We start from the raw sequence: 27,780 nt of genomic DNA on the forward strand, positions 1-27,780 counted from the left end.
AGAGCGCCCGCAGCAGTCAGTCGTGGCCGGCAATGGTCAGGGGCGGGGGCATTGGCAGGGCAAAGTTTCTGGCAACCAGTGCTAACTGTACGAGTTTAGGCCACAAAGTGCCTAACGAAAGTGGCTAGAAACTTTAAACAGCATTTTTATTGCCCAAATCCGTGTTAAAAGTTTCTAGTGCTGTCTAAGGGCGGTTGCTAGGGCGTTGCTCGACAGCCATGTAAAGTAATGTAATTGATAATTTTGGCAAAATAAAAAAAAAATGAAAATATTTAATTAGTTGAGTAATTGCAAACAAGTTCGCAATTACAATTATGAATCCAATTGACTAGAGAAAAATAAGCTTTAATAAATTACTAAAGTAATTAAACAACAGTTTGCAATTACAATAAGATTGTTTAATCAAGGCAAGTGTGTTAGCTCTGCAAAGGAATATAATTTGTACCTTTAATAAATTAATTACATCTAAGTACTTGAGTAATTATAAAAAAGTTTGCAATTACGATTCAGAGAGTAATTGAATAAAATGTTGGACAGTTCTGTAAAAAGAAAATGTCCCTCTGAATTATTATAAATAACAAGTAAAAGTACTCTAGTTGGGGTTTGTCCGACAAAGGGATATCCTGCACCTTCTTCTGCCAACACCAAATGCGATCCGTGTAAGTGGGGAGGGGAGGGGGGGGGGGACGCTTTCTTTAAAGTGAATTTGATACTATTCTAGAAGCTACATGTCAAATTTGATGACTAGCCAAAAACAGGATTTCGATATCTTTTTTTTTTATCGATTTTTGCACACGGGGCAAGTTATAGATTATCGGACTGCGCTGGCACTGGGATGACCTACGTTCTAGAGGACCTTCGTTCTAGATTGTCTCGGCTATTGATGCTGACCAAGAATATGTACACTTCGGTTGGAGATACTTCATTCCCTGTTACATACACTTGCACAAAAACATTATACCCTTTTTACCAATTTTAAATGGGTTTAGGGCTTAAAAACTTTTTACTGCTGAACAAATATCGCTTACACAGAACAAACACAGTAATTTGTATACACCAAATCGCTTAAGTAGCTATAAAAACAATTTTCAATTGAAATCGGTAGAATAACTAAACTAATAACAAACTCGCTGCAATTTAAAGTACGGTTTTTTTATAAACTATCCCTGAGTGTTTGTTCTAGTTAAGGGTCAGCCCCGTAGAATAAATCCATTTGGTCTCCTGCGCCCTTTTGATATAACGTCTGGCTTTCAATTCCGCCTTTGTGGCATTCAACGCATTTGGATTTCAATTTGAGATACGACAAAACTGTTGCCGCTTTGCAGGAGACGCAAAGCAAGTCACACGCACCAAAAAAAAAAGGGATTTTAAATGCGTTTGGGGTCACCTTTAAGCGCTTGCCACCCTCTGCCCCGTGGGGCTAACACTTTGCTGCACAGAAGGTGGTGCTGTGGCGGTTGACCACCCACGGGGCAGGCGGGGGTTCATTTATGCATGGTTCTGGGCGCAACGGTGCTCGGCAGCTGGGCAAACATTGTTAAAACTTTCAAATGAAAAGGTTAATTGAAACAAAAGGGACTTGACGGCAAAGTTTAGCCATGCGCGTCCGTTGCGATCTGCCCATCAGCCACGCCCACGCAAAAGCCAGCCAACTGGCCAAGGGGCGCAAGGCATTCTCTGCCCTGCAGCTGGGACAGCGGGGAGGGGGCATTCAAATTGCGGCGCGAAGCAAAAGTTTGCTGCGTTTTAGAAATTTTCGCGACTGCGGCTTACACGAGTGTTTGCATGTGAGTGGGAAGGGGGGGGAGGGTGTCCACAGGGTTGGACTTGCAGAGCGCCCAGTTAGTCGCCCTTTATTTAATATAGTTATTACATTATAAAGCTAAATTGAGATTGGGTTAGGCTTATGTAGTCTTCGACTTAAATGCATTCTTGTGCTTTTCGTTGAAAACTTTCTGAGGCATTGTACTTTGCTCGAATAAATGAAATGTTAGATATAAGAATTTTATCTTGAATGAAAGGGTATATAATTGTTAGAACTCCTATTAAGCTAAAAACGAATTACGACAAAGTAGAAAACTTTTTTTCTAATACCCTTGTCATAAAATGCATGACACAAAGACTTTATGTCTGTCCCTGAGTTTTAAAGCAATCGTGATAAAATCATTTGTATTTCCTATGAAGATGGTAACTGTGTATTTCGGAGTCGTCTGGATTGAACCGATATAAATATATAGCTGGAACTGAAGCAATTGTTCAGCAATTTGAGTCCATATTGCTTTCAACATCGGCTCTTATATATAAAATCGGTCAATAATTTAGTTATTGTATGAATGCTATATATCTGCAAGGGAATTTCATGTTCCAAAGAACATTAAATCGTTGTTTTTTTTTTTTTCACTTTAAAGCATTTTGAGATTTTCTAAATGTGGCAGGTAATGGTCGCAGCGAAGTGTTTGTCCTTTTTATTTCGCATTTTAATTAAATTTGCCATTATCTCAGCGCTAAACCATCTGAACCTTGCTTCCCCACAGCTATTTCTAGAACAATTCTTTAGGCCCCTTCCAGATGCCCGCTCATAAGTTTGCGGTGCACGTTTTCGTGTTTTGATTTTATTGTGCTTCGCTTTCGCAGCCATTTGGCATTTGGCGCTTTTTGTTGTCTGTTTTCGTCAAGTGGCAAGTGGCAAGTGGCGACCTTTGCAGAACGCCCTTTGCTTGCTGGGGGACACGTTGCGGGCACTTTAAGGACGACGCACTTTGCATAAGCAACGAGACACTCGCAATCTTTACTGAATTTTCCCTTTGAACTGTTGCTACATTTCAGACGCTGATTGCCTCAAGTATGGCAACAACAACAACTATAAACTGGCTTGCAGGACATCATATGCAGCAACAGTTCCAGTCGCAGCCACGCCCATGTGCACAGCAGCGACCGTGATGCAAACTAGTCAAGCAACTGGCATGGACAGCGCGCCAAAGCGAACAGCTCCTGCTCCTCTTCCAGTAACAGCTGCAGTAACAGCTGCCCCAACGCATGTGATAAAGCCCGCGACAACCGCGTCTAACCCTGCTCCTCTTCCGTTAGCCCAGCAGCCCAACTTCAAGGATGATCCCGCGGGCTATATGCAACAGCAAACAACGCTGCTGCATAATACGCTGGGCGTGGGCTTAGATGCTAAGCCTGTCACGGCTACTTCCACGGCAACGGCCACGGCCAGAGCTCTGCCCCAGGAGCCCATTGTGCATAGTTCCCAGAATCAGCAGCAGCAGCAGCGGGAGCGCTTACGCCGTCTCTCGCTCTTTGCCGGCGGCAAAGTGGAGCAGGAGCCGAGCGCAGCGTCTAGCCCTGTGCCACGCTCGCTGCACGTCGATACGGCAGCTGCATTTGCACGCCCACAGAAGCCTCAAATCACCAGCATAACAGTGGTGCCAGCGCCACAGGAGTCGCCAGTGTCCAGCAGCGGGCCCGAGGCAGAGAAGCGGCCCGAGCAAGTGGGCGCCATCTCGACCAGCCACGAGAGCCCACGCCACAGCCTCTCTTCGCCCACGGACTCTATAGACTCGGCCAAGAGTACGCCCTCCGCCTCGCCAAAGCCCCAGCAGGCGCAGCAGATGCAGATGCAGATGCGCCAGCCCCAGGTCCAAGCACAGGCAACGGCACAGCCCACAGCACAGTTGCGTCTGATGCGTCAACAGTGTCAGCCCGTGGTGGGTGCGGGTCAACGCCAGTCGGTGGCCATTAATGGAACAACTACGCTCACAAGAAGTATTGTCACGACCACGGCGGGAATCAGTCGACCAGGCACCACGCTGAGCAGCGCCAACTCCGCCGTGGCTCACCTGCAGTCGATGGCGAGCAACGCTGGCGGCAACCAGCTGATCATGACTTCATCCGGCCAACTGCTGGTCATACCCTCGGCCAGTAAGCAGCAGGCAAGCGGTCCACAGTCGCAGCGGCAGGCGCAGACAGCACAGCTGCACGCCCAGCCTGGCGGCGGTTACATTGTTAGCCAATCCTCGCCGATGCTTAACACCAACGGGGCCAAGCTGCTGCATCATCAGATAATCAGCTCGCAGGCCAGCCAAATAAGTCAGATCAGCCAGGCAGGCACCGCGGCGGCGCCACAGACTGTGCTGCTCAACACATTGCCCAATGGCGGCTACATCGTCCACCACCAGCAGCAGCAGCAGCAGCAACATCCACAGCAGCATCAGGAGCAACATCAGCTGCTGGGTATGCCACAGCCAGCCACGCATATTATTACCTCGCCCGAGGCCAAGCGGCGGACACGTAAACGCAAAAGCTCTGTGTGCAGCACACCGCCGCCGCCGCCGCTGGTGTGTGGTGTTAACGGCTCGCCGGCAAAGGCGCATTCGCCACAGATCTCACCCAGCATACCCAGCCAGGCGCCAGCGCTGCTGCAGCAAGCGGCAAATGCCGCGGCAGTTGCAGCTACGGCGCCCCCGCCGCAATTCTCGCAGCAATTCCAGCTGAGTCCGGGCATCCAAGGCATTGTGGTCAACAAACCAGCGACGGCGGCGCCTCAGACGCAGCAGCTGCTGCTACAGAACGGACAAATACTGCAGCAGGTGAATCTTATTGGACAGCAGCTACTTATGCCCGCCGGCCTGGTCATGGGCCCGGACGCAACCCTGTTGCAGATACAAAATATGCCCACGACAAGTCTGCTGACGCACCAGGGCCCGGTGATGCTGCGCACACCCTCGCCACAGAACAAACCCTCCTTCATCTCGCCCAGCGGCGGTGGCCAGCAGTATATAGTGGGCGCCAATGGACAGCTCAGTCCCATTGGCCAGATCTATTCGACGCCCATGGGCCTGGTTATGCCCACAGCTCAGCAGAACGGCGCATCCTTTGTGCAGGCCAGTCCTACGGCAACCATACAGATTCAGCAGCAGCCGCAGCCACAGCAGCATATTAGCCTGCAACCACCCCAGGCGACCAGTTTCGTCTCGGAGTCGCATAATAGTCGCCAGGCAACCGCCGCCAGTCCGCCGGATACCACCACTTGCAGTCCGCGCAGTCCTGAGCGACCGCCCAGCCATCGCAGCAGCGGCAGCGGCGACATGGTCAGTCAGCATAGCTGTGATTCCAATTAGGATCTTCCATTTATATTAATTCTCGTTGTTTTTCAGGTGCAGTGCGTCTCCAGCTCGGAGCCTGATGCGGCCATCTCGCCACAGAGTGCTGATAGCCGCCAGTCGCCCTCTTCCACGGATTGCGAGAGGAGTGAGTACTTCATTTAGTTATCCATAACAGTTCATTGATTAAATCCCTTGTCACCTTCCCAGGCATCTGCAGCAGTAACTTGTTTAGCCAGCCTGGCAGCATGTATAAGCCCTCGGAGCCCAAAATTCGGCGTATCCACATAACGTCGCAGCCGATGACGACGGCGACGCCGACAGAGAGCAACCACTCTGTGGGTCTTATGGGTCAAGGTATGCGTTTGGCTAGCTCCACAGCCCTGTCCATCTCATCATCATCGTCAGCTTCATTGTCAACACCATCAATAACAACGGCGGCATCGGGTCGCCAAGCCATGCACCAGCACCAGCATCCGCACCAGCCCCAGCCACCAACCTCGAACAGCCACCACAGCGTCTTTATCCATAATCAGAAAGTAGTTAGCGTTGAATACCAGGGTAAGGCCTTGCCAGTGTCCTAATGCCATCAGCAACCACTAACTGCATCCATTCACTCACTAACTGACCCACACCACCACCACCACCACCACCACCGTCACCGTCACCGCCACCGATCACTCACACACCTGATGCATGTCCAAGCACTTGTCGCACCCCACGCATCCCTCTGCACTCTGCTTTTGTTGTATGCTTTCTGTTCTGTTTCGTCTACCGCCGGGTATCGGGTAACGGGTATCGGGTGTTGGGTAATGGGTATCGAGTATTGAGTATCGGCTACATTAACCAAGCCGCTGCCTCCAAATCTCTATGTAGAGTCGCCCACCACAACGCAGCTGCCGACCATTTCGGATGAACCACCGCTCAATGAAGCGGCACCACTCAAAACCACCTGCCGCACGCCCACCAAACGGGCACGTCGACCACACCGCACGTTGGTGAGAAATTCGCCAACTGGCACTGTGGCACTGTTGCCACCGCGAACATTTGCCATTGGTGAGCTGATCTGGGGGCCGGCACGTGGACACCCCGCCTGGCCAGGCAAGATAGTCAAGATGCCCGACGGTGTCTGTACACCATCGCAACAGTTCGATCACGTGTGGGTGCAATGGTTTGGCGGCAGCGGCCGTTCCAGCTCCGAGCTAATTCCGGTCAACTTGTTGCAGAGCCTATCCGAAGGCTTGGAGGCGCACCACAAGGCGCAAAAGGATACCAGAAAGTGAGCATCACATGAGAAGTGGGTGAAAATAAATATGCCAACTGAGAGAGAGGTTTGAGCTGGGATCGATGGGGTGTCCAAGTGTTATAGATTCCGGTGCGACGCAGAATCGAATAGATTTGGCTTAGACTTCCATTGATTTATTTCTTTTTAGATCTGCACCAAAAAGCACTGTTCAATGAAAACATTTCCAATAAGTTATTTCATAAAAATTAAATTAAATTATTATGCAACGATTTTTTTAAAGTAATATTTTTGTTTGCCTTTGTTAAAATGTAGCTTGATACGAAACCTTTTTCCTTAATATAATCCCAGCTTATTTATATAGATATTCATTTCTTCAAGCATATTTATCATGTTTCATATAAATATTTTGGATATTGTGGCGATTCGAAAGTTAAAATTTGTCGGTTTTAAACGGTATTCAAATTTTCAATTCAATTCAATTTTACAGAGGCTTCCTTTTGCATACAAACATTTAAAAATTGAATTGAATATGCTTTTTATTTGAAATAAAGTAAAATTTAAAAAAAAAGTAAATGTTTAAGGCATCTCTATATTATATTGTAATTTTCATCGGAAAGTTCTAATATTCGAGCCGCCGCAAAGTACAAGAGAATTGAATTCAGATATTTTTGCAGTATATTTAGAAATTTGTATATTTAGTATTTGAATTTTCTTTGCAAAAGTTTATTATTTTGTAGCATTTGCATTTGCGTATTAGTCGTACTTGTTGTGCAGTGTAGCAATGATTGGCATTCAAAATGCATTTTTAATTAGTTTCGACTTTAATTTGTCCATTTAAATTTTAATTTTGCTAATTAATATTCTTGTTTCTTTTTTTTTATTATGCGCTGACAAAAACAAATAAATCGCAACGTGTGTGTATGCGTATGCATATGTGTGTGTATAACAATATGTGTGTATATGCATAATCATCATCATCATCATCATCATGACAACCACCTCCTACCGAAAACTCTCCAAAACCACAACACACACGCGCACACACACACACACACGACCAACCAACCACCCACCCACCCACCAATACCACAATGTACCAACCAACCAACAAACCCACAAAGGAGCCGCAAACTGAACTCGCAACTCGAGCAAGCTATACAAGAAGCAATGACTGAGTTGGATAACATTTCAGCATCGGCAACCACAGCAGCAGCAGCATCCGCAGTAATTGGCCAACAGCTGCAGCAGCAGCCCACGTCAACGAACAATGGCGGCCACGGGTTGGCGCGGGGCAAGCGCACAGGGACGTCAAGTGGGCAGACGAACGTTGGGGGTGCCAGCATGACGCTCTCCGCCAGCACAGCGGCCACCCTGAGCGGACTCTTCAATCAGCAGCGTGCCAAGCCCATACGGATAGCGCCCGCACCGCCGGCGGGCGTGCCGACAGCATCGAGTGCAGCGTCGCCGGCGGCAGCAGCGGAGATCCTGAAGCTGGCCAAATGACCAGCGCTGTCGGCGCTGCCGTCGACAGTAACCACAGCAAACTATACGCTCGTTTTTGGGCACAAGTAGAGGCAGCTGGCCACAAACAGTATATGCATATATTTATATAAATATATGTATATATATGCTATATACGCGCATCCATACTTAAATGTGTAGTTAGATATCAGCCCCAACTGTCTGTCGCTGTTTTCTATAATTTTCTATCGAATTACGATTCTGCTTAGTTGCGCCTGTTCGGCGATGCCACATCTTTGAAATAGACAATAAAACAATATGAAAATGTTAACGGAAACGAAGTTACAAAGAAGAAGAGAAAAAAGAGAGAAAACGCTTAAACAATAAGAGAACAATAGTTTTTTGTTGCTTTGTATAGCAGTGCGCCTGCCCAAAGCGCGAAACTCAGTTGTTTTTGTTTTTCTGTATATATTTACATAGAAGGATAGAAGGATCGGAGCGAATGCCTATTTTTTATCATTATAATGAACAGATTGTAAATGTTAGGTACATATTTATTTATTGCGTATAAAGTATATAGTTTGCATAGGTTTTTTGTTTTCGTTGCAATCTTTAGACTTAACTATTATTTTTATATTTAGCTAGCATAAGCCGATTTTTAGCCATTAAGTTATAACCAGCCAATTTATGCACATTTCGATGAGCTAACTGTTTTTGGCTCAATTCAACAAATTCTTGCAGGAGAAACAATTAAATCAAAAGCATATTACTGATACTAATTCTAATTTTGAAATACTTAAAGAATGGGAAATATCAACAAATTATTTACGTTAAAGCAAACAACTCGAAACACTCAGCTAACGAGTTAGAGAACCTAACAAAAAAAGAGAATTATATTTATAAATTGTTATTATTTATTTAGTTAAACTATTGTAAAATTCTAGAAAACAAACAAGAAAAACCAATTGACATTTAAACACGTAGCGAAAATCCACTAAAAGAAACAATAAATAAATGCTAATATATTCCCGAAAAATCTCAAAGCGTTTGAAGGATCACTTTCGATTCCAATCTATTTTATGGAATTTCACGATTTCACAAAGATATATATTTCTAGAATTGCACTTCACTAACCCGAGTTATATTAATTTAAAGATTTTAAAAACTTTTTTTGAATCCGAATATCTCGGTTAAATAAAGTTAGATCTTTACAATGTATACATTTCTATACTTGCATGGATAAACACTGTCGATTGACATTCGTCGATAGACTCTTAGAGACACTATCGATTGACACTCAAAACAAGAAATTTCTAAATGAAGACCATATTTTTCAAAAATGGTAAGTGGTTAATTTCAATTTCCGGGAAAATGGGGTCAGTTCTGAAATCAAATATTTTGGATCTAATCTGGGCTTCAAAAGTTCCAAACGGCGTATATTTTCAAGATTTTTTATTTAGAGTTTTTAAGAAATATAATTTTCATATCTCGGGTAAATAAAGTCTGAAATTAAAAATTATACATTTTCATGGACAAATCGATATTTGACTAAAATAGTAAGAGTTGACTTATCAATATGGAAATTAAGTCTGTTCTGAAAGCAGAAAGTATATGAAAAAAAATTCGAGTAAAATATTTTTAAAATTTATTTCAGTTTTAAATAACTTGACAATAATAGTTGTATTTTTGTTTTTTTTTTTTTCGTAGATCTTATATGCTGGTAGACCGGGTTAATTAATTGCAAATAATGTAATAATTAATATTTATGTAATATTAAACTAACTCACAATCATTTGAATTAAGTATTTTAAGTATATGTATCTATATACTTCTCGCATTCCCCACTTGCCAGTGTTCTTTTCATATAAATATATGTGAATATGTGTTGGTGTGGGTGTGTTTGGGTGTATGTAGACGAAAATAAACTAAACAAACAGCGCCGATTCTAGACATTAAACATATCCTAAGAGAAAATGATTCTGGCTGCTACATAATTTATACAAAAACAAACGCTGCGTTTGCCTTTTGTTCTTTTTTGTGGACCCTCCGGAGGTGTCATAATAATTGATCTTTACATTATGATATCGATTTAAGGGGTTAGCTATGGTTGTGTATGTAATGGCTTGCATTAGCTTACATCTCACGCACTCGAAAAATAGTAAATTAATTACAGATTATAAGCAAGTCCATGGCAAATGACAGCTTGCACATGGAGCTGCATTTCAACTAGCGCTTTATCGATTTTCTTATACATGTATTACATTTACATTTGTAGTTTTTTTTAATTTTTTTTTTTTGTATATATATTTTCTTTAAACATTGCAGTCGTGTTTGAAGATATATTTTTTTTATCTCAAAGTAAGACTGTGCACATTTCTGTGGCATTTACATTTAGGTTGGCGGCGTCTGTATCGGGGGAGGAGGACGCATTATCAATATTATGCACGATTTGGTTATCATTACAAAACAAAACACGATTGGCAGATGGATGAGACAATGCACAGGATCTAATGGAGCAGCGCGTGCAGCAGGCACACAATATTTACTTAACGATTGGGTTATTTGTGTAGAAATTGCCTTCCATACAAGTCAAGTTACAAAATTTCTAAATAAGACTTTAGAACTTAAATTAAGGTTCGCCATTAATATATTAATATTACTGTAGTTGTAGTTGTAGTTGTAATTGTTTGCTGCTCTCCGCTGCTCAATAATGTTGGACTACATTGATTGATGACTGTTCTCATTGTGTGTGTACGCATATTTGTAGTTGTGTGCTTGATTAACGTTGTTGCTGCTGTCAACAATAACCAAATCGCTGTAATTCTCATCTGGACAGACTGTGCGAGCGCTCACGGCTGCTGCTTCCGGACGAGAGGGGCTGCTTGCTGATGCCCGTTTCACCAACCCGCTGATGCGGTGGCAACCTGTCAAAGAACGGATGTCGCAGTGCCTCACCTGTGAAAATCAAGAATTTAGATCGAGATCGAGCATAAAATGGTTTTAATCAAAAACTCACCTAACGTGATGCGCGACGAGGGCTCGTACTCCAGCATCTTTTTAATCAAGCTGAACAGCTCGCAGTGATCCTCGGTGTCGCTCAGTTGACAGAGGAACAAGGGCTTGCAATGATCGCGCACATAACGTCCTGCACTGGACTTCTCATCCCAATCTAACTTACCATGATAGAAGTACTTTGTTTTGGTTTTGCTGTAAAGAGTGTGATTGCTACACATTAATTGATTTCGATGAAGAATACTGCGCCTTGAGTTAAAAAAGCATGAGCTGCATTGTATTACCGTGCCATGCGATATGGAATTTGTCCCAAGATGCGCTCCATCATGGCCAGATGCTCGCGATTGTCATGCGTCTGGAATAGCGTGATGCCCAAATACAGCTCGAAGAGAATGCAACTAAAGTCAGTGAAGAGAAATTAGCCAAGTGTTTTTTTTTTATATATTGTATATATATAAAGACGGGCCGCACTCACCCGATGGACCAGACATCACAGGGCTGTGACCAGCCAAGCTCCAGTATGACCTCCGGCGCGCGATAATGGCGCGTCGAGACAATTGTGCTATGGTGTTCATGATCAAAAGTGGCCGAACCAAAGTCAATTAGGCGCACGTCAGTGCTCTTGACGCGGCGCACTTCGCGATTCTATTGAAGAGTATACGATAAGTACAATATATTAAATTCAAGTATGGTCAACTAAGGGTCACTGTACATACAATTTTATGATTATAGTGAGACGTGTAGTCCGAATCAACAAACAGTATATTCTCCGGCTTGAGATCTGTGTGGGTTAAACGATTGTCATGCAGAAACTTGACAGAATAGCATAATTGATAGGCCATGTGACGCACTTGGTCCAGCGAATACGGCTCATAGTTGTTCTCGCGCTGCAATTATAAAATGTAAATATGAGACATTGTGTTCCCATCTAGTTGAGCTAGAGCAAAACATACCAAAAAATCGAAAACACTCAGTCCCAGCATTTCAAAAACTATGCACATATGTCCATGATAATCAAACCAGTCAATCATTTTGACGCACAGGCTGCAGGAGGGGAATAGATTAATTACTATTAATACAAATACCAAAGATCTTTAACTGCAAACTTACTGATCACCATGCGGATCTTTCTGAGCTATCTTCTCCAAGGCATTGATCTCCAGCTTGGCAGCCTCGCGATATTTCTCAACATTCTTGATGATCTTCAGGGCCATGCAAAAATCACTGTAAGAAACATTCATATATATATGTATAAATTGGCTGTTTAGTCAGATACTGTTGGAAGGGTTTGCTTTTTTGTACTTACCGCTCCATGTCTTTGACCTTGACCACACGTCCGAAAGTGCCTTCGCCCAGTGTGGCCATGATCTTATCTGAAAAGTGGCAAAAGGAGGCGTATTGTAGTCGGTTATTTTCAAGTAAATGAAACGGCAATAATTGTTAATTATTTACGCTAATATCTAAACCTGTAACTGGGCATCTTTCGGATTTAAGCAAAAATACCACAAAAATATGCTCTAACTTTGAACTGCTTTTAAGAAAATGTATGCGGAAAAGTTTACAGTTTCGATATTATTTCATTAATTATGCGCCAAAAGTTCCGGAAATTACTGTGTGTGTGTGTGTGTATGTGTGAGAAACTTCAATTTAATTATGACTAGCAATAGAAAAAAATTTGTAAGGTTTAATTGGAGTTGAACTGGAAAATTAACTTTTTGTTTCTTTTCTTTTTAACTTTCGGAAAATTTTGCTGGTGAAAATTGTGTGAACTTTTTTGTTTAGTGTTTTGGTGCGCTTTTAAAACGTGTCTTAAAGGCGCACGCGATGTGTTGCGACGCGACGATTTTGTCGAAAGATAATTAAGAAATAATAAAGAAAAGTTGGATAGTCGAAAACTATAACAGTTACGTGTAGACTTATTGTGCGGCAGTTTTTACTCAATGTCTCTTGATTTTTTTTTTAAACTTGAAAAGTTTCTGGTAATCTCTAAACATAAACATATAGAAAAATTAAAAACGAAAAAATTGTCACGAACATCTGTGATGGAGAATGTCTCCGTTGTGGTAAATTAAGTGACCATCAGCATCATCTTGAATGACGGGCTTTGCTGTCTGTTATGGGGCGAGCGTTCGACGAGTGGTTGGCGTGTTGGTGGTGGCGATGGTGGTGCGATTGCAAGGTGCATTGATCCGTCGATTCAGAAGGGGAGGGGTGGCGACAATGAGGGCGACGACGACGACGACGGGGACGAAGATGGCGGCGACGACGACGACGACGACGAAGACGACGACGAATATTTAGCGAGTTATGTTTGAGCGTATTTGGTAGTGGGTTGCGAGAACGTTGTTGTAGCAGGGGGCGTGGTTGTAGTTGTTGTTGTTGTTGTTGATGGCAGTTACACAGACGAATACATAAGGTGCGTGTGTGTGGTTAAAGTATGTAATTTGAAAGAGAGAAAAAGAAACAAAAAAGAAAGAGAAAAAAGAAAAAAAAAACACATTTTATGGGCCGCCAGCGTCCAGACATCCAGGCAATCAGTTCATCATTTCAACACATAATCCGCCAGAAGATCCCGCGTTGGCACCACAACATTTCCAATTCCGGATATCCAATTATCATCATATCACAAATATGCGCAATTCACAATTAATCCGCACAGCACAGACATTCCATAAACCAACCATTTACATCATATCATCATCATCATCAAGTTGTTTGTACATCAACCCATCATCATCATCATTGTGATTTTCATCATCATATTCAGAAAAAACACGAGAAAAATACGTTTCGTTTGTTCGATAAGAAAATTAGTTCGGACAAATTTTTTTTTTTTTTTTTGAGAGATTTTGTGTTTTACATATATGGTTAATATTTTTTTTTTTTTTTTTTTTAAATATAAAACGTACAACAAATATCATATAACATTTTTGTATATATACACATATATATGCATGTATACACATATGTAAATACGGGCATATGCACAAAAACAAAAGCTTTTGTGTCTTGGGCAGAGGAAAAAAAAAATTATTTAAAAAAAATAAATAAACGAACCATAAAACGCATGGGCAAAAACAAATTGCATTCGCTTACGTCTACATATTGTTGTTGTCTTTTTGGAACATATTCTGTATACTTTTTACTTGTCTTTTTGAATATTCATATTTAAATATATATTATATAGATTAATTGTTTTGGTGTATGGTAAAAGAAAAACTAAGCATTTAATTGAAAATATCGAGAAATAATTAGAATAAATTTGATCAAGTTTCCTTACATGCAGGAAGAACGCATCAACATACGGCTGTTAGTTAACATTGCGCGCTGTTAGTTAGCAGTACTGTAAAGTGTGTGTTCAGGCTGTTGGGCAGTTGGGTGGCAATGGGTGAGTTACGGGGTCGCGTTGCAAGAAGCTCAAGCTGCATAGAATAATGCATCGAGTGGCTTACAAAGGTCGAGAGTGTCTTTGGAATGCGTGACCTATGGAACAGCGCCGACGAGGTGGCGCTCTTCGACAGCAGATAGTGATCGTGCTGCTGCAGATAATGCGACGAGGATGACGACAAGGCCGACGACTGCTGCTGCTGCTGCTGTTGGTAGGGATCCAGTTGATGGCGATGCGGGTACAGCGAGCTGCCCACAGCATTGGAGCGCCGGCTACTGATGCCATAGTTATCGTGCAGATAGCTCGATCCGCTGCTGGGCTTATAGCGCTCGAATTCGCTCAGCACAGCAGCTGTGCGGGAGCTGGCGCCCTGATAGCGCAGCTGCTGCTGCTGCTGTTGCTGTTGTTGCTGGCGACGCGTGTCCGCCGCTGCCAGGCGCGCGCCAATGCCACCAAAGGCTAGCGCACCGGAGCTGGACGAGTGCAAGATATTGCTCGGCTTATATTTGGACAGGTCGTTGTTGTTCCGATCTGAGTGGAGCAGAAAATGACTTTTGTTCTTGGCGCTGCTGCCGCTGTCGCTGTTGCTACTGCTGCCGCTGGCTGTCGCTGTCGCTGCCGTGTCGTGCAGAGAGAGGTTAGAGAGAGCTGAGGGGATGGTGGATGAGGTCGTGTTGTTGTTGTTACTGGTTGTTGTGGCTGTTGTTGTTGTTGTTATGGGAATCGAAGTGCCATTGATGGAGTTGGTGGGAGTGTTGGCCTTGTCTGTTGTGCTTTTCGTTTTCTGTGAGGTGTCAGCTGTGTTGGTTAGTTGGACACCAGTTGTTCTGTCGGGCTCGCTAGCGTCCTCATCAGAGCTAGCCTCTGATGTGGATGAGCTGCTTGCATCGCTATCATCGTTAGTTACTTTTTTGCTGCGCGACTTCTTCTTGGGCGCCTCCTCAGCATGCGATGCTGCTGCTGTTGACGCTCCCGCTGCAGCTGCTGCGATTGCAGCGGCCTCCTTGGCTGCCAGCTGTTCCATTGCCTCGGCTTCTGCCGCCGCTGCGGCTGCTGCTTCAGTCTTCTTGGCCTCTGCGGCGGCTTCTTCCATGCGCTTGACACGCTCTTTAAGCTCGCGCCGCCTGCGCATGCGTTCCTCAAACTTCTTAGCCTCCAGGAACTGATTGTCTTCGCGCAGCAGCATTAGAATGGCCGCATTGTCTTCCGAGGAACGATCGTCGGCGAGAATCTCGTGATCCTCGGCGGTTAGCTCTGGTGGTGGCGGCGGCGGTGCCGGCGTCGGTTGCTCCCTTCGACGATTGGCAAAGCGACTGCGCCAGTTGAGAACATGATCCTCCGGTTGGCCACCGTCTGGCGTGTCTGTCGCCTCATTCTTGGTTCGTTCATAAGCTCGTGACAATCGGCCAGAGGTTAGCGCAGTATCCTCCACACCGGCTCGTCGACCATATCGGCCTGTTGCGTAGCCAGTGGCGCCACCAGCGCGCAGTGCGTCGTGGTAGTCATGCGGCTGATATCGATTGTGGCCGTAGTCCACCGGATAGTTCTCGTCCAGCAAACGGTTGCCGCTGGTCAGGTAGCCACTGTCCGTGGAGTCGGCCATATATCGTTGCCGCTGGGCGCGCGTTCTGTAGGGCGTGCGCTCTTTGCGATCGGCAGCATTGAAGGAGCTCGACGAGAGCTTTGCTTTGGCCAGTTGATGTGAGGTGGCGCTGCGCAACAGGCCACCATAGTCGTCCGGTTCCAGCGTCTTGTCGCGATCCTCCTCGTGACGGCGTCGTCCAGCCGCACGCTCCAAAATGTCCGAATATTTGTTCTCCAGCCGCGAAACGGCCGACACTGTGGGCGTCTTGTCTTTGTCCAAGAGCAGCTCGCGACGCTGTGCGTCCCAAGAAGAGAAACCAGTCAATTGGGAGGGGATTTAATGGATAAGGAAAGTGCTTTTAGCAGCGCTCGTGTGAAACCAATGGAAACGACAACGACGAAAACGAAGACGATCGTCAAACATTTCACGCTCTGTCTGAGCCAGACGCAGATATGGTTCCGGTTGGGGGTAGACCTAGACCTAGAGAGAAGAGGAAGAAGACGACGCACTCGCAATTCGCAGACCCATTTAAATGGCCTTTTCGGCACTGGCTAATAACAGTGTTTGGGCAACTTAATTCCACATAATTTCACTCGCATTCGAAGCGTCTATCCAGCAGCTTTCTCTAACAGAAAATAACACTTCATGTAGACGAACTGCGCTGGGCGGCTGTTCCGAGGAGGGGTGTCTATATTATTTAGAACGTCTAGTGAAAATCTAAACAAAATAACCACGGCTGCCGACCTTCAGAGTTTATATATATAGATGTATACATATATTTATATCTATATATATATATATATATATGTATATTTATATATACGAAATGCCAAAATCGTGAAATTGTGAATAGCTTTTTATACATTTAATGCGGACCAGAGAGCTGAGAACTGAGAGAGAGAGAGCGACAGATTTGGGAGCAGGGTGAGGTGCTCGAGGCATGGACATTTGCTTGGAATCGAAAATAAACGCACACGGCAAGTAGGAAGATATAGAAGAATATATAGAAGGCGCTATAAAACAGTTTGTGTGGGCACAATACAAAATCCATACATACTTATATGTACGTATATCTGCGCACGATCATCATATATATATACTATATACATACACCTGCTACATATATAGGTATACTATGGGACAATAAGGGTTGCCGATGCATTCATTGAAGATGCGATCTATAGCTACCTGCAACCCGCTTTCTTCAACCTGTGACAGAATTGGGACAGTGACTTGACTTTGCCGTGACTCATGGTGACAGGTGGAAATAGGGCAAACAAAATTTCAAGTGATTTCCAAATGTGAAGAAATGCTCTGACAATGAGTCACGGGATGAATTTGGCTGCCTGGCTCCGATCAAATAACACGCAGCGCTTTCCATTGGCATTCACACTGCACGCTTTGCGCTGATACTAACATCGTCTAGGTCACGCCGCATCCCGGCCGCGCCTAGGCCGCGTATAGTCGGCTTATAGTAGCCACTGCCCCCCACCGGGCTCAGACGGGTGCGCAGCGGATTGGCCGTCGTTGAGCTCTTCTGATAGCGACCCATGAGGGGACCGCTGGTGCTGCCCACACCGCTGCCGCTGGTGGTGCTAATGGGATGGTAGCCGAGGCCACCGCCAGCATAGTAACGTCTGTGGCGATCGCTCATGGCGTTCTGTTCCCGATCTCGTTCCCTATCCCTATCGCGATCCTTGCCCCGTTCACGTTCCGCCTCCGGGCGTCTTCGACCGCTGGCGGACTTTTCCGAGCTGCGGCGACGTCTGTGTTGTGTTGTGAGGCTGGCTTTGTCTTTGTTTTTGTTATTCCTATTGCTGTTATTGTTGTAGTTGCCGTTTTCATTCGTTGGGGTCCTGGAGCCACTGCGTCTGTTTTCGTTGCTTTCCCTATTGTTGCTATTGTTGTTGCTGCTGCTGCTGTTATCCTCGGCTATGGCCGTTGCACTATAAAAGCCCAAAACAAAACAAGAATTGCTTATGACGCACTTAAAGCTTTCCCTTCTATTTAGTGTCGATTTTTAGTGTATATTTTGGTATTTGGTATTTTCCACGCGCCTGAATCGCGACGAACGCGCGTTGCCACGACACGGACCAAATAATAACTGAGGAAAATTCGATCGAAATTCGTGCGACGACGCACAGTGGATGTATGTGGAAAATATAGGAAAACACACCGCGCGGCTACCAAAAATATTGAGGAATCGCTTTTATTTTTGTGAAAAAGTGTGAAAATATTGCGCACTTGCCCAGCAGCAGCAGCAACAGCAGCCGGAGCAGCTGTGCGGGCGGGTTAGACAAAGAGAATGCCACCGAAAGTGAGAGAGAGCGAGAGAGTCGGAAAAGAAAAATGTGTGAGTGGGTGGATAAATGAATTATTCCGATGTCTGCTTCTTCAGAAAATGCATTTAATTACTGCTGAGCTGATCGCAGAGCTTTCCATTTCCGTCAGTTAGCGAAACAAGGAAACGATCGAAAGTCTTGCGGTCAAAATGCTTGGAGGAAAAGCCTTGAACTTTGCTGATGAGCAAAAACACAAAATGAACAAAGCCGAGCAGAAGATGAAACAATTACGTTTTATGCATGCATATTCCAAATGCGCGCATTAAAAATAAATAATTAAACAGTTAATGCATCCCAAGCAAAGCGCGTGAGAGCGAGAACGAGAGAAGAGAACAGTGGCGTTGATCTCCCAGGCTAAGAGAAGAATAACAGCAGGAAGCACAGCGTAGAGTTGCCAGACAGGCAAACACTCAGCTAGCAAGAGAGACAGACTAGACAGGCAGCTGGCGAACTTGAAAGCTTTTTGTGTAAAGCTTTGTACACTGTTAAATCGAAACTTTTCAATTAAAACTTTTAATTAGCCTGCTATTAAATAAAAATATGTAAAGATAAGTACATATTGTGCACATATACTTGAGGTATGTATATGTACCGATACATAGGATAGATGTCATTGGGCTAGATAAATGGCCTAGAAACCATAGAAACTGTAATTCGTTTGCAACTTGAAATAAAATATCTAATGGATATGCCAATTGTTAGATGAATGATGAATTATGTAAATGCTTGCAGATCAATTATTGGTCTCAACAAGAACTTTACAATGATCTCTCAATTGCTCGATTTTTTTGTTGTATTGAATGTTGGTTATTGTTGGTATAGGCTTTCCAGTCTGAACGGTAAAAAGCAGAAATGATAAATTAAATCAAGCTCGATCATTTTCCACAATAAATTTTCACACTTTTGCACACACAAAAAGGCGATGTTGAACGCGATTTACAACGCACTCGGCACGATGTTTACATAATTGGCTCCCTGCTAAAGAGTAGAACGCGTTCAGAAACGAAGCAGCGCGCTGATGCGCTGCAACTAACGGCAAACGGCAATGAGGCAAATTACATACTTAAATTAACGACGAAAAAAATTACCAAAAACAAAATCAAAGGAAAATAAAATAAATGATGAGAGCTGCGACGCGTCTGGCAACATTTTGACCGAGTTTTTGTTGTTTGACGAAAGTCGGCAAAAGTAGAAACAAAAAGAAAAAAAAAAACACCGCAAAATTAAAAATAATTTATACGTGTGTATGTGTGTGTACGAATGTATGTAATTTATTTGCTTCATTTCTTCTGCATCGATTACCGATTGCGCTGCTGCTGCTGTTGTTGTTGTTGCTGCTGCTGCTGTTTGTTATCAGGTCGTTCGCTCGGATTGCGTCGAAAGCGCTGCAGCAAACTGTTGCAGCTTTCGGAGAGTAGTTGCGTTACGCTCGCCGCCGTCGCGCTGCGCATGTAGCGTCGCTGTGGACGCGGCTGTGCTGTTGCTGCCGCTGTCGGCGCCGACGTCGCTGCCTCCATGTCAGCTGTTTTCTTGTTGCTGCTGTTTGCGGTGTTCACAGCATTTGGCAAAATCTTTTCGCTTTTTTCGCGTTGAAAACGACTTAAAAATGTGGCCATTTTTTTTCCTTGCGCGTGGGTTTTGTTATCTGTTACTCTTACTTTTTTGCTCGGATGAAAATTCGATAATATTAATTAGATATCCATTTGTGGGAAGAGCACAACATGTGTGCGTGCGAAGAGCTAGCCAGATTGGAGTGCTGTGATTCGTTGTTGTTTTTATCTCGCTGGCGAGTTAAGTTCTTCCTCTGACTTGAACTATTTCATGAATTGTACTAAAATAATCAATTTAGCTGCGCTATAGCGAGATGTTTGTTTTTGGCATTTACTCGATGTATTGTACTGTATATGTTAAGTATAGTATAATAGAATATACGTATTTACATATAAAGAGCGTATTCATGTGTTGTAAAAATATTTGAAATTGTACGATATTTGGCAGCTATTCGACAGAAATAGACACACAACAGAAGCAGCGACAATTTCGATGGCAATTGCGATTCCAAATTCGATTTCCACTTAAAATTTCAATTTTTTTTTGGTGAATTATTTCAATTTGTTTATCGCAAATTTCGTCCTGATTTACACGCACTTTGAGACATTTGCCAGCTGGCGTTCGGCGGTCGAATTTCGCGCGATTCTTTGACGTTATTATTAAATATTTTAATTATTATTTTCTACTGGCTTTGTTCAAGCAGCGCGTCTTTGCGTTTTCAAGAAAAAACCAATCCGAAATCAGCGCAACGTTTACGAAAGCGCACGCCACAAATACTAATTATAAAAATTGAAAAATATCGCAACGACGACAGCGCCAAAGTAGCTGGCGAGTGTGTGCTCAGGGCGGAACATAGCATAGAACACGCTCCGTTTCGATCTCTGAACCGGGCGGGCGCGCTTGTGGCCATTGCGGGAGAGCTGCTGCACAGCCGCCAGTTTCTATTATTGTTTTCTAGGTAGCAAAAAAACTAACCACAAGCAGACGCCAAAGCAAACGTCAATTGGCTTAGAGCCGCATGGGAATACTCTATGCCGAAATCGAGGTAATATATAGAACGAGGTCTAATACAAAATGTACAAAATCGGGAGATCATTTTTTGAAGATGAAGGATTATCTTTCAAAAAAAATATTAGGATAATGTAAGGTGTAATATAGGAAATGTTGATATCAAGTAATTCGTGAACATATATAAAGGACTTTTTTTTAATTAAACATCTGCATTTCCTATGAACCATTATAGAATAACTATAGAAAATACTAAACACAAGTTGATTAACTTTTCGTATTGTAAATTGAGTAAGGGTAACCAGGATTCGTTGGCCATCCAAAGTGGACGCTACAGTTCAGAGAGAAAGAGAACTCATGGGAAATGTTCGCATAAGTATGTTTTATGTGTGAGTTGTTGTTACATATGCTTTATATGCTGGCATTTGCCGATTGTTTGGCATTTCGTGAGTTCTGTTTTGCGCCGAGTTATATTTAAATTATATATAGAAGAAGTTTGGCAATATTTAAACAGACATTAGTATCAGGCGGTAAAATATATATTTATGCTTTTGTTTTTGGAAAATTAAAATGAAATCAATTTGAAGTGTTTTGAATGTTTTTTTTTTCTTTCACTAAATAAACAAAATAAATTAAGTGTGTAGCTATTTTTAGCGAACCACAAAATTGACATTGAATTTCAGTTTGGCTTTTTTTTTGTTGGTCGATTGTGCAACGTTGTTGCTCGTCCGAGGCAAGTGCAAGAGTCTGACGCGAGAGGCCACAAGAGAGTGCCGACAAGGCGATCAAATGTGGGAGGCGCGGGCAGGGGAGCGTAGCCAGGTTAGGGGCAAGTTTCGCACAGGAAGTGCGCGTCACAACAATCGACAAATTCTGTACTTGGGGCCCCCCGAAGAGCCCAAAGAGCGCGAAGAGGCCAAAAGAATCGAGCGAAGCGGCGGCCTTTTGGAGCGCAATGAGTCAGCGGTCTATTTTGAGAGGCTGAGCTGCCCCGCCGAGCGTTTGTTTGTTATTGTGTTAGTTGGCAGTAAAAGGCGGCAGCATTCCGGACACATGTGCAACATACAACAGAAAAATCAAAAATCAAAACAAAAACAAACGCTTAAACCAAGTTACAGAACAATAACAAAATAGTTGGGCAACGAATCTACCTCGATGAAATGCAGGCCCAGAGCGGACTTGGACATTTCATTTTGCTGCTGCTGCTGCTGTTGTTGTTGTTGTTGTAATTGTTGTTTTGAATGGCTGAATATGACAGAATTGCTTTGTAGTGACTGTTGTTGTTGTTGTTGTTGTTGCTGCTGTTGCTGATGGTGGTGTTGCTGCGGTTGCTGCGCTGCCTGCGGTTGCATGCCCGCTGACGCAGGCGGCATTGGGCCATAAAACAATTGCGTATTTGAATTCGGATCGTATTGAAGCGTCGCACCGCCAGACGTCGAAGCGGAAGCATTGATAAACTGCTTATGCGGATGTGGTTGAGGCTGCCCCTGGTACTTGACCGGCTGCATCACCTGGCTCTGACTGGGCTTCAGATACGCATACGGATCGAAGGTCTGCAGCGGCTTACGCTCGTGCGGCTGCTGCTGCTGTTGCTTGGGCAGATTATAGTAGTTCCGACTCATCATACCCGCTCCAAAATTATGCGGCTGCATCATGCTGGGTCGCTGTGCCGCGCTGAAGGATGCCGAATGGGTCAGCGGCGCGGCGCCGGCGCGTGGATAAACGGGCTTCGTATTGATCAGCGCCTGGTAGCTGCTGCCGTACATCTGTGGGGCCATGCCAGCTGGTGGCTGTTGCTGCTGCTGCTGTTGTTGCTGATGCAGTGGCTGTCCAAATTTGTTCTCCTTGTTGGTGTTCTTGTGCATGAACATGGCCAAACCGGAGCTGGGCTTGGGTGCCTGCTTAGCCAGGTGGGAGGAGGAATACGATTGCTCCAGCTTGTGGCCTTGATATTGCTGTTGCTGTTGTTGGTGTTGGTGTTGCTGGAAGGGATCGCTGCTGCCATTCATCACCGAACACGCGAATGAGTTCCAGTTTAAGAATGGACGCTTTTGCTGCGGATAATTCTGTTGTTGCTGCTGCTGCTGCTGTTGTTGCTGTTGTTGCTGGTGCAGTAGACGCTGATAGCCCATGGGCAACTGAGAGGTCGAGTTGGATTTGCCTATGGGATAGGCCATCCTTTGCTGCTGCTGCTGCTGCATTAGCGGCTTCTGCGGATCGTACAGCTGCACTGGCACGGGAATTTGCGATTCGCTGGCAAATTTGACGGCGCCGCTGCTGCTGTTGCTCTTGATCACGGCAGCATCTTCTTTGTGTTCAGCTGTCAGCGATTGTGACATAGTTGCATTGTTGTTGTTGTTGCTCTTTAGCTTTAGCATGTCATTTAAACATTTTTCTAGCTTGTTGTCGACGTCTTTTTGACGCTTTGTCGCTGCCGATGAGCTTGTTGTTCCTCCTCCTCCTCCTCCTGTTGTTGTAGCTGCTACTGTTGCTGCTGTTGTTGCTGTAGCTATTGTCGCTGTAGTTGTTGCCGGCTGATCCAAGTTGGCGCCGTGCTGCTGTTGCTGTTGGGCGGCTGCTGCAACCGTTGAGGGTATGTGAAAGGATGAGGTAAACTTTGAGAGCTGCGGCAAATGGGTGGTGCAGCAGTTGGTCACGGTGAAGCTGCTGCTGCTGATGGTGCTGTTGCTCTTCTCCGACTTGCGCTCCAGCGAGGCGCTTGTTTCGTTAGAGCCCTCAGCAATGGACGTGGCCAGCGCTGGTGCAGCCCCAACAGCTGTGGGCTCTGTGGGTCGGCGGAAGAGCGCGGCGGCACATCGCGGCGATGGCACACAGGAACTGCTGGAGCTCTTGAGCACGCTGGCATTCGGTTTACTCGTTGGATTTTGCTGTATCTTGACTGCAGGCGGCTCCTTGCGCGGCTGCGTCGTCCCAGTCGTTGTTGTGGGCAGCAATATTGCCGAGTTGGATGTGCTGCGACTGAGCGAGGGCAGATGCTTCATGTAGCAGGGTATGTGCGTGCGACTGGAACTGCGCAGCAGAGGCGACGGCGCCGGCACCGCACTCGCCGCCGGACTGCCGGAAACATGCGTCATGGAGACGCTCTTGTTGAGCTGTTGAGCAGCTGCCAGCGGCTGTGTCGGCAGCTGTTGCTTGACGGGCACGCGGCTGGTGAAAGGCGTCGTCGTGGGCGATTGTTCGTTGCATACGATGAGCTTGTAGAGATCGTCTTTGGTGACGGCCTGTCTGACCTTGAGATCCAAGTGCGACAACGAGGCGTTCTTCTGTAGGCGATGGTTATGTGGCTGCTGTGCCGGGGACGGCTGCTGTTTTTGCAGCTCCTTCTGGGCCGCCTCGGCGACCGTGGGATCAAATATGGCCAGCTTCTTGGCCGTCTTGGCATCCACCTTGAAGGGCTGCCCAGCATCGCCCAGCTGAGCACCACAGATTTTCTCATAGTTCCAAAACGTGCGCTTCGGCGTCTGACGCTTCTGTGAGCTGCAGAGGTTCTCGCTCCAGAAATCGTTCATCAACTGTTTGTTAAGCGACAGAGTCGAGTCGGTAAGCAGGCCATTCTTTGGCGCTCCTTGTGAGCGTAATGCTCCACAACTGGGCGTGCCCATGGGCATGTTCGAGCTGGATATGCTGCGCTGCAGCTTGGGCTGCTCGTTCGCGTTCGCCTGGGCGAAGATTGAAGGATAGGCAAGCCGCGGCGCCCGATTGGAGGTCAAGTTGTTTGCGAAATTAATGGAGGAGGATTTGGAGAGGCCGCTGGCAACGCTCGGCGTTGCCGCCTGCGACGTCTTGGGCGCCACAGATTGATGCGAGTTGGATTTGGTTAGTGGCTGCTGTTGCTGCTGGCGCTTAAGGCGATCGTACAGATCTTCACACTCCTGGAACTCCTGATGCAGCTTGCGATCCAGTTCGCTGTAGTCGGGTAGACTCTTCAGATATTTGTTCATCATCTCGATCTCAGCATCATAGAAATTGGCATCTAGCTTGGCGCTGCTGGTGGCCGCCGCCGACTTCTCCTCCAGCTGCTGCTGTTGTTGCAGCAGCTTGTCCAAATTGATTTCCCCAGCATTTTTGCCGCCTGGACCTGGCTTTTGCTTGGGCGCACGGCAGGGCACCGGCGGTGGCGGCGACGATGATGGCGAGCTGCACGATGACAGCGATATACTTGAGGCGGGACTGCTGGCTATGGTGGCCATAGGGCGCGCAGGTGTTGTGATGGTCCCGGTGGACGCATTGTATGCCATTGGATGGTGTTTGCGCGGCAGGGGCGGCGTTGACTTCGGACTGGCTGGCAGCAGCGGTCGATTCTTGCGCGGCGCCAGCGGCGAGGAGATGGGCGAGCGAACCGCACATTTGGTTTCCGGTAAGCTGGACGACAGCACCGACGCGAACTGCGGCGAAACGACCTGAAAGAACTGCTGGCCGCTCGCGGGCGGCGGCGTTGGGTTTTGCATTATGCACGGCGACGAAGATGACGACACAAATGCGTCCCCATTTGGTTTCATTGCGACGCTGGGGCATGCGGCAGTGGCGGCAACAAGCGCACTCTGTGCCTCCGGCTGGGCTGATTTGACGGCGGCGGCTTTGCCAGCATCTTGACTCATTTAAGTAACTGGAGAAACGCGCGCGAACTGCGTAGAAGGAATTAAGAGCTGTGAACTAGTTCCGAACTAAGAGTGGCAACTAGTTCACAGTTACAAATACTAAGCTCTTAATGGAAACTGTTAAATTCCAGTTCAATATTAAGGCTCTCACGTTGAGCTTTCCGACTGAAAGCCCACTAATATTAATACAACACGATTTACCAGCGTGTGTGTGTTTGTGTGTGTGCATGGCATTTTCTAATTGTTTTGTTAATCGATAACAGTATCGATAGCAGCAGCAAACGAGGCAAATTGAAACACATTTCGATACAGAAAGAGAGAGTGATAGAGAGGGGGAGGGGAGAGAGAGAGACACCCACTGACACTAGACGCAGAACTGGACAACAGATCACCAGACAGACAACCAACCTGCAGATACTGTTCCGGTATCTTACTGTTCTTCGGCACAATTATCTTTTTGATTATTATAATCTTATCGCCCTCGATTTTCGTTATGGTTATGGGCACCCCAATTTGTGGGCGTTGCGGTTTGGCCACAACCGCCGGACGATTGACGGTCCGCACCACTTGTGGCCCGGTAAGAATGCCGCCCGGCGATGGCTTCACCGCCGGCGGTGCAGGCTTCGGCTTTGGCTTTGGCGCCGGCTTGTACTCCTTGTTATCGCTGCGCACAATGGACAGGTGATAGAGGGGTTTGTCATCATCCAGCACACTCTTCTGTGGTGCCGTCTTCTTCTCTACTTTGCGCAGCACTACGCCCAGCATGGGACCATCCTTGGGCTTGATGGTAACCGAGCCGCTTGGGGCTGTCACCCGCTTGAGGCACACACCTAAATTGGCACCCACGGGCGGAGGTGTCTTTGTGCGATGCACCATTTTACCGCTGGGTATTTCACGATATCCATCCTCCTGGCCACCCGTACGTCGTGTGTCCGTTGCCGGCGGCATCTCAGGATTGGTGTGTAGCATCGGTTCGGGCGCCACCAGCGGTGCAGGGCCTGGAAAGAGCGCGGATAAACTGCTGCGGCGGCGGTTCATGTTGGGCGCCGATACCGTCTTGGCCAGCGGAAACTTGGACGGCGCTGTCAGCTCGGCTGCTAGATCAGTGCTCATGGCACTGGCGGTACTGCCGCGGCGACTGCCACTAACACTGCCGCTGGCAGGCGCAGAGTCCATGCTGCTGATGCTCGAGCTGTGCAGGCGTTCGGGTGCAGCGCTTCTCTCGTGGTTTCGCTCTGCTGGCGACGTGCTGCGCTCTCGGCTGCGATGATGGGAGCGTGCGGCTCGAGCTGCCCGCTGCATGCGGAGCAACTCAATGGAGTCAACCAGGTGCGAGGTGCTCTTGGTGGGCGAGGAATCGCCAGAGATGGCATTTGCCTCGCCTGCGTTCATCAAATGCATTTCCATTGCATCATCCAAAATGTTGGGCAGTGAAATAAGCCGATCACGTGGCGCTTCAATGGCCGGCAGAAGGCCCTTGTGCGATGGACTCGGTGTGGCATCCTGTTGCCGCTGTTGCTCCGCTTCCAGCCGCTGTCGCTCCACGACACGATGCAGCTGCTGTTCAGCTTCAAGAGCGGCTCGTGCTCGCGCCTGCGCCTCTACCTCAGCGGCCCGACGCGCCTGCTCCTCGGCCAATGCGCGCGCCTTGACCTCGGCTTGAGCACGAGCCTGTGCCTCGGCCTCGGCTGCAGCTGCGGCGCGAAGATTGGCTAGCTCCGTGGCCGTCATTTGCTTAATGCTCAGGCGACGCTCTGAATCGATAATTAACTGGATCTGGCCACTGCCCTCCGGTCGGGCAGTGAGATCCGCGCAGCTGAGGGCGATCAGTTCGCTTAGTTCGTTTGACATCCCGGCTGCCAATATACGCGATATTTATATGTGTATATATATATATATAGATATATTTATATGATAACTGCGAGTATCTTGAATCTGTTATCTAACTTTTCACTGGTGTATCAATCCTAATGTGAATTGCGTTGGGTTCGACTTGCTCGACGCGACTCGCGACGCTGCTGGCGTTTGCTATAAAGAAACCTGCTCGATAGCCCTGTGAAGATTGAAGATCGTCGATATGGTGTTGGATTGGAGGATCGGTAGGTTGGGGGGAAAGTAAAGCGCTCAATGTCAATGCCTCATTGGCATTTTGGCAAATGCATTTAGTCGTTTAGTTTCGATTTGACTTATTAATTGTTCGGTGAGTTGCCAACAACAAGAACAACAACAACTACAACAACCACAACAGAATCAAAAAACACTTTTCCTCCACCCTGCTCATTGGCGCCCGATGCGATACAAGTACAAGCAGATATATATGTACACATATAATATGTAAACGTTGTCTATACCTGAATGGCACATTGGCTGGGCCACTCGAGTTCGACATACAGACAAAACACATACATATGCATATCGTAAACAGCAATGAGCTCATTGATCGGGGCGCCGCAGAGCAGCCTG

The 27,780-nt window shown here is 46.2% G+C and overlaps 3 protein-coding genes across 12 annotated transcripts in view; 1 reads left to right on the forward strand and 2 right to left on the reverse strand.

Annotated features, from left to right (window-relative positions):
* Nucleotides 1–8,167, forward strand: part of sba (six-banded) — a 28,651-nt gene extending 20,484 nt beyond the window's left edge. For 4 of the 10 annotated variants that reach the window (XM_064693720.1, XM_064693721.1, XM_064693724.1 and 1 more), the window contains 5 exons: nucleotides 2,827–5,093; nucleotides 5,160–5,253; nucleotides 5,316–5,666; nucleotides 5,982–6,384; nucleotides 7,473–8,167. In XM_064693720.1, coding sequence (XP_064549790.1) covers nucleotides 2,827–5,093; nucleotides 5,160–5,253; nucleotides 5,316–5,666; nucleotides 5,982–6,384; nucleotides 7,473–7,854 — 3,497 coding nt within the window. In that variant the 3' untranslated portion in view covers nucleotides 7,855–8,167. The remainder of the gene's footprint in view (nucleotides 1–2,826; nucleotides 5,094–5,159; nucleotides 5,254–5,315; nucleotides 5,667–5,981; nucleotides 6,385–7,472) is intronic. The other 6 variants (XM_064693726.1, XM_064693725.1, XM_064693727.1 and 3 more) reach the window with 6 other exon arrangements.
* Nucleotides 8,168–10,080: 1,913 nt separating this feature from the next.
* Doa (Darkener of apricot) lies at nucleotides 10,081–27,572 on the reverse strand. The gene is given in 11 exon segments (XM_064694539.1): nucleotides 10,081–10,767; nucleotides 10,829–11,037; nucleotides 11,109–11,222; nucleotides 11,300–11,469; nucleotides 11,541–11,711; nucleotides 11,778–11,868; nucleotides 11,935–12,048; nucleotides 12,131–12,197; nucleotides 12,860–12,935; nucleotides 21,850–25,325; nucleotides 25,722–27,572. Coding segments are annotated over 11 exon segments (6,066 nt in total). The 5' UTR covers nucleotides 27,169–27,572; the 3' UTR covers nucleotides 10,081–10,636.
* Nucleotides 19,384–20,809, reverse strand: LOC135436816 (uncharacterized). The gene has a single exon (XM_064694538.1). The coding sequence runs from the start codon at nucleotides 19,753–19,755 to the stop codon at nucleotides 19,438–19,440; it is 318 nt and encodes a 105-aa protein (XP_064550608.1). The 5' UTR covers nucleotides 19,756–20,809; the 3' UTR covers nucleotides 19,384–19,437.
* Nucleotides 27,573–27,780: the final 208 nt, after the last annotated feature.

This window comes from Drosophila montana, unplaced genomic scaffold (genome assembly GCF_035044405.1).
Source record: "Drosophila montana isolate Dmon_TW-CO22-7 unplaced genomic scaffold, ASM3504440v1 contig_3733_1, whole genome shotgun sequence".
In the NCBI taxonomy this organism is placed as follows: domain Eukaryota; kingdom Metazoa; phylum Arthropoda; class Insecta; order Diptera; family Drosophilidae; genus Drosophila; species Drosophila montana.

Excerpts from the sequence above, each read along its gene's own strand:
- LOC135436816 (XM_064694538.1), bottom strand. The coding sequence starts at position 19,755 with ATGGCCACATTTTTAAGTCGTTTTCAACGCGAAAAAAGCGAAAAGATT.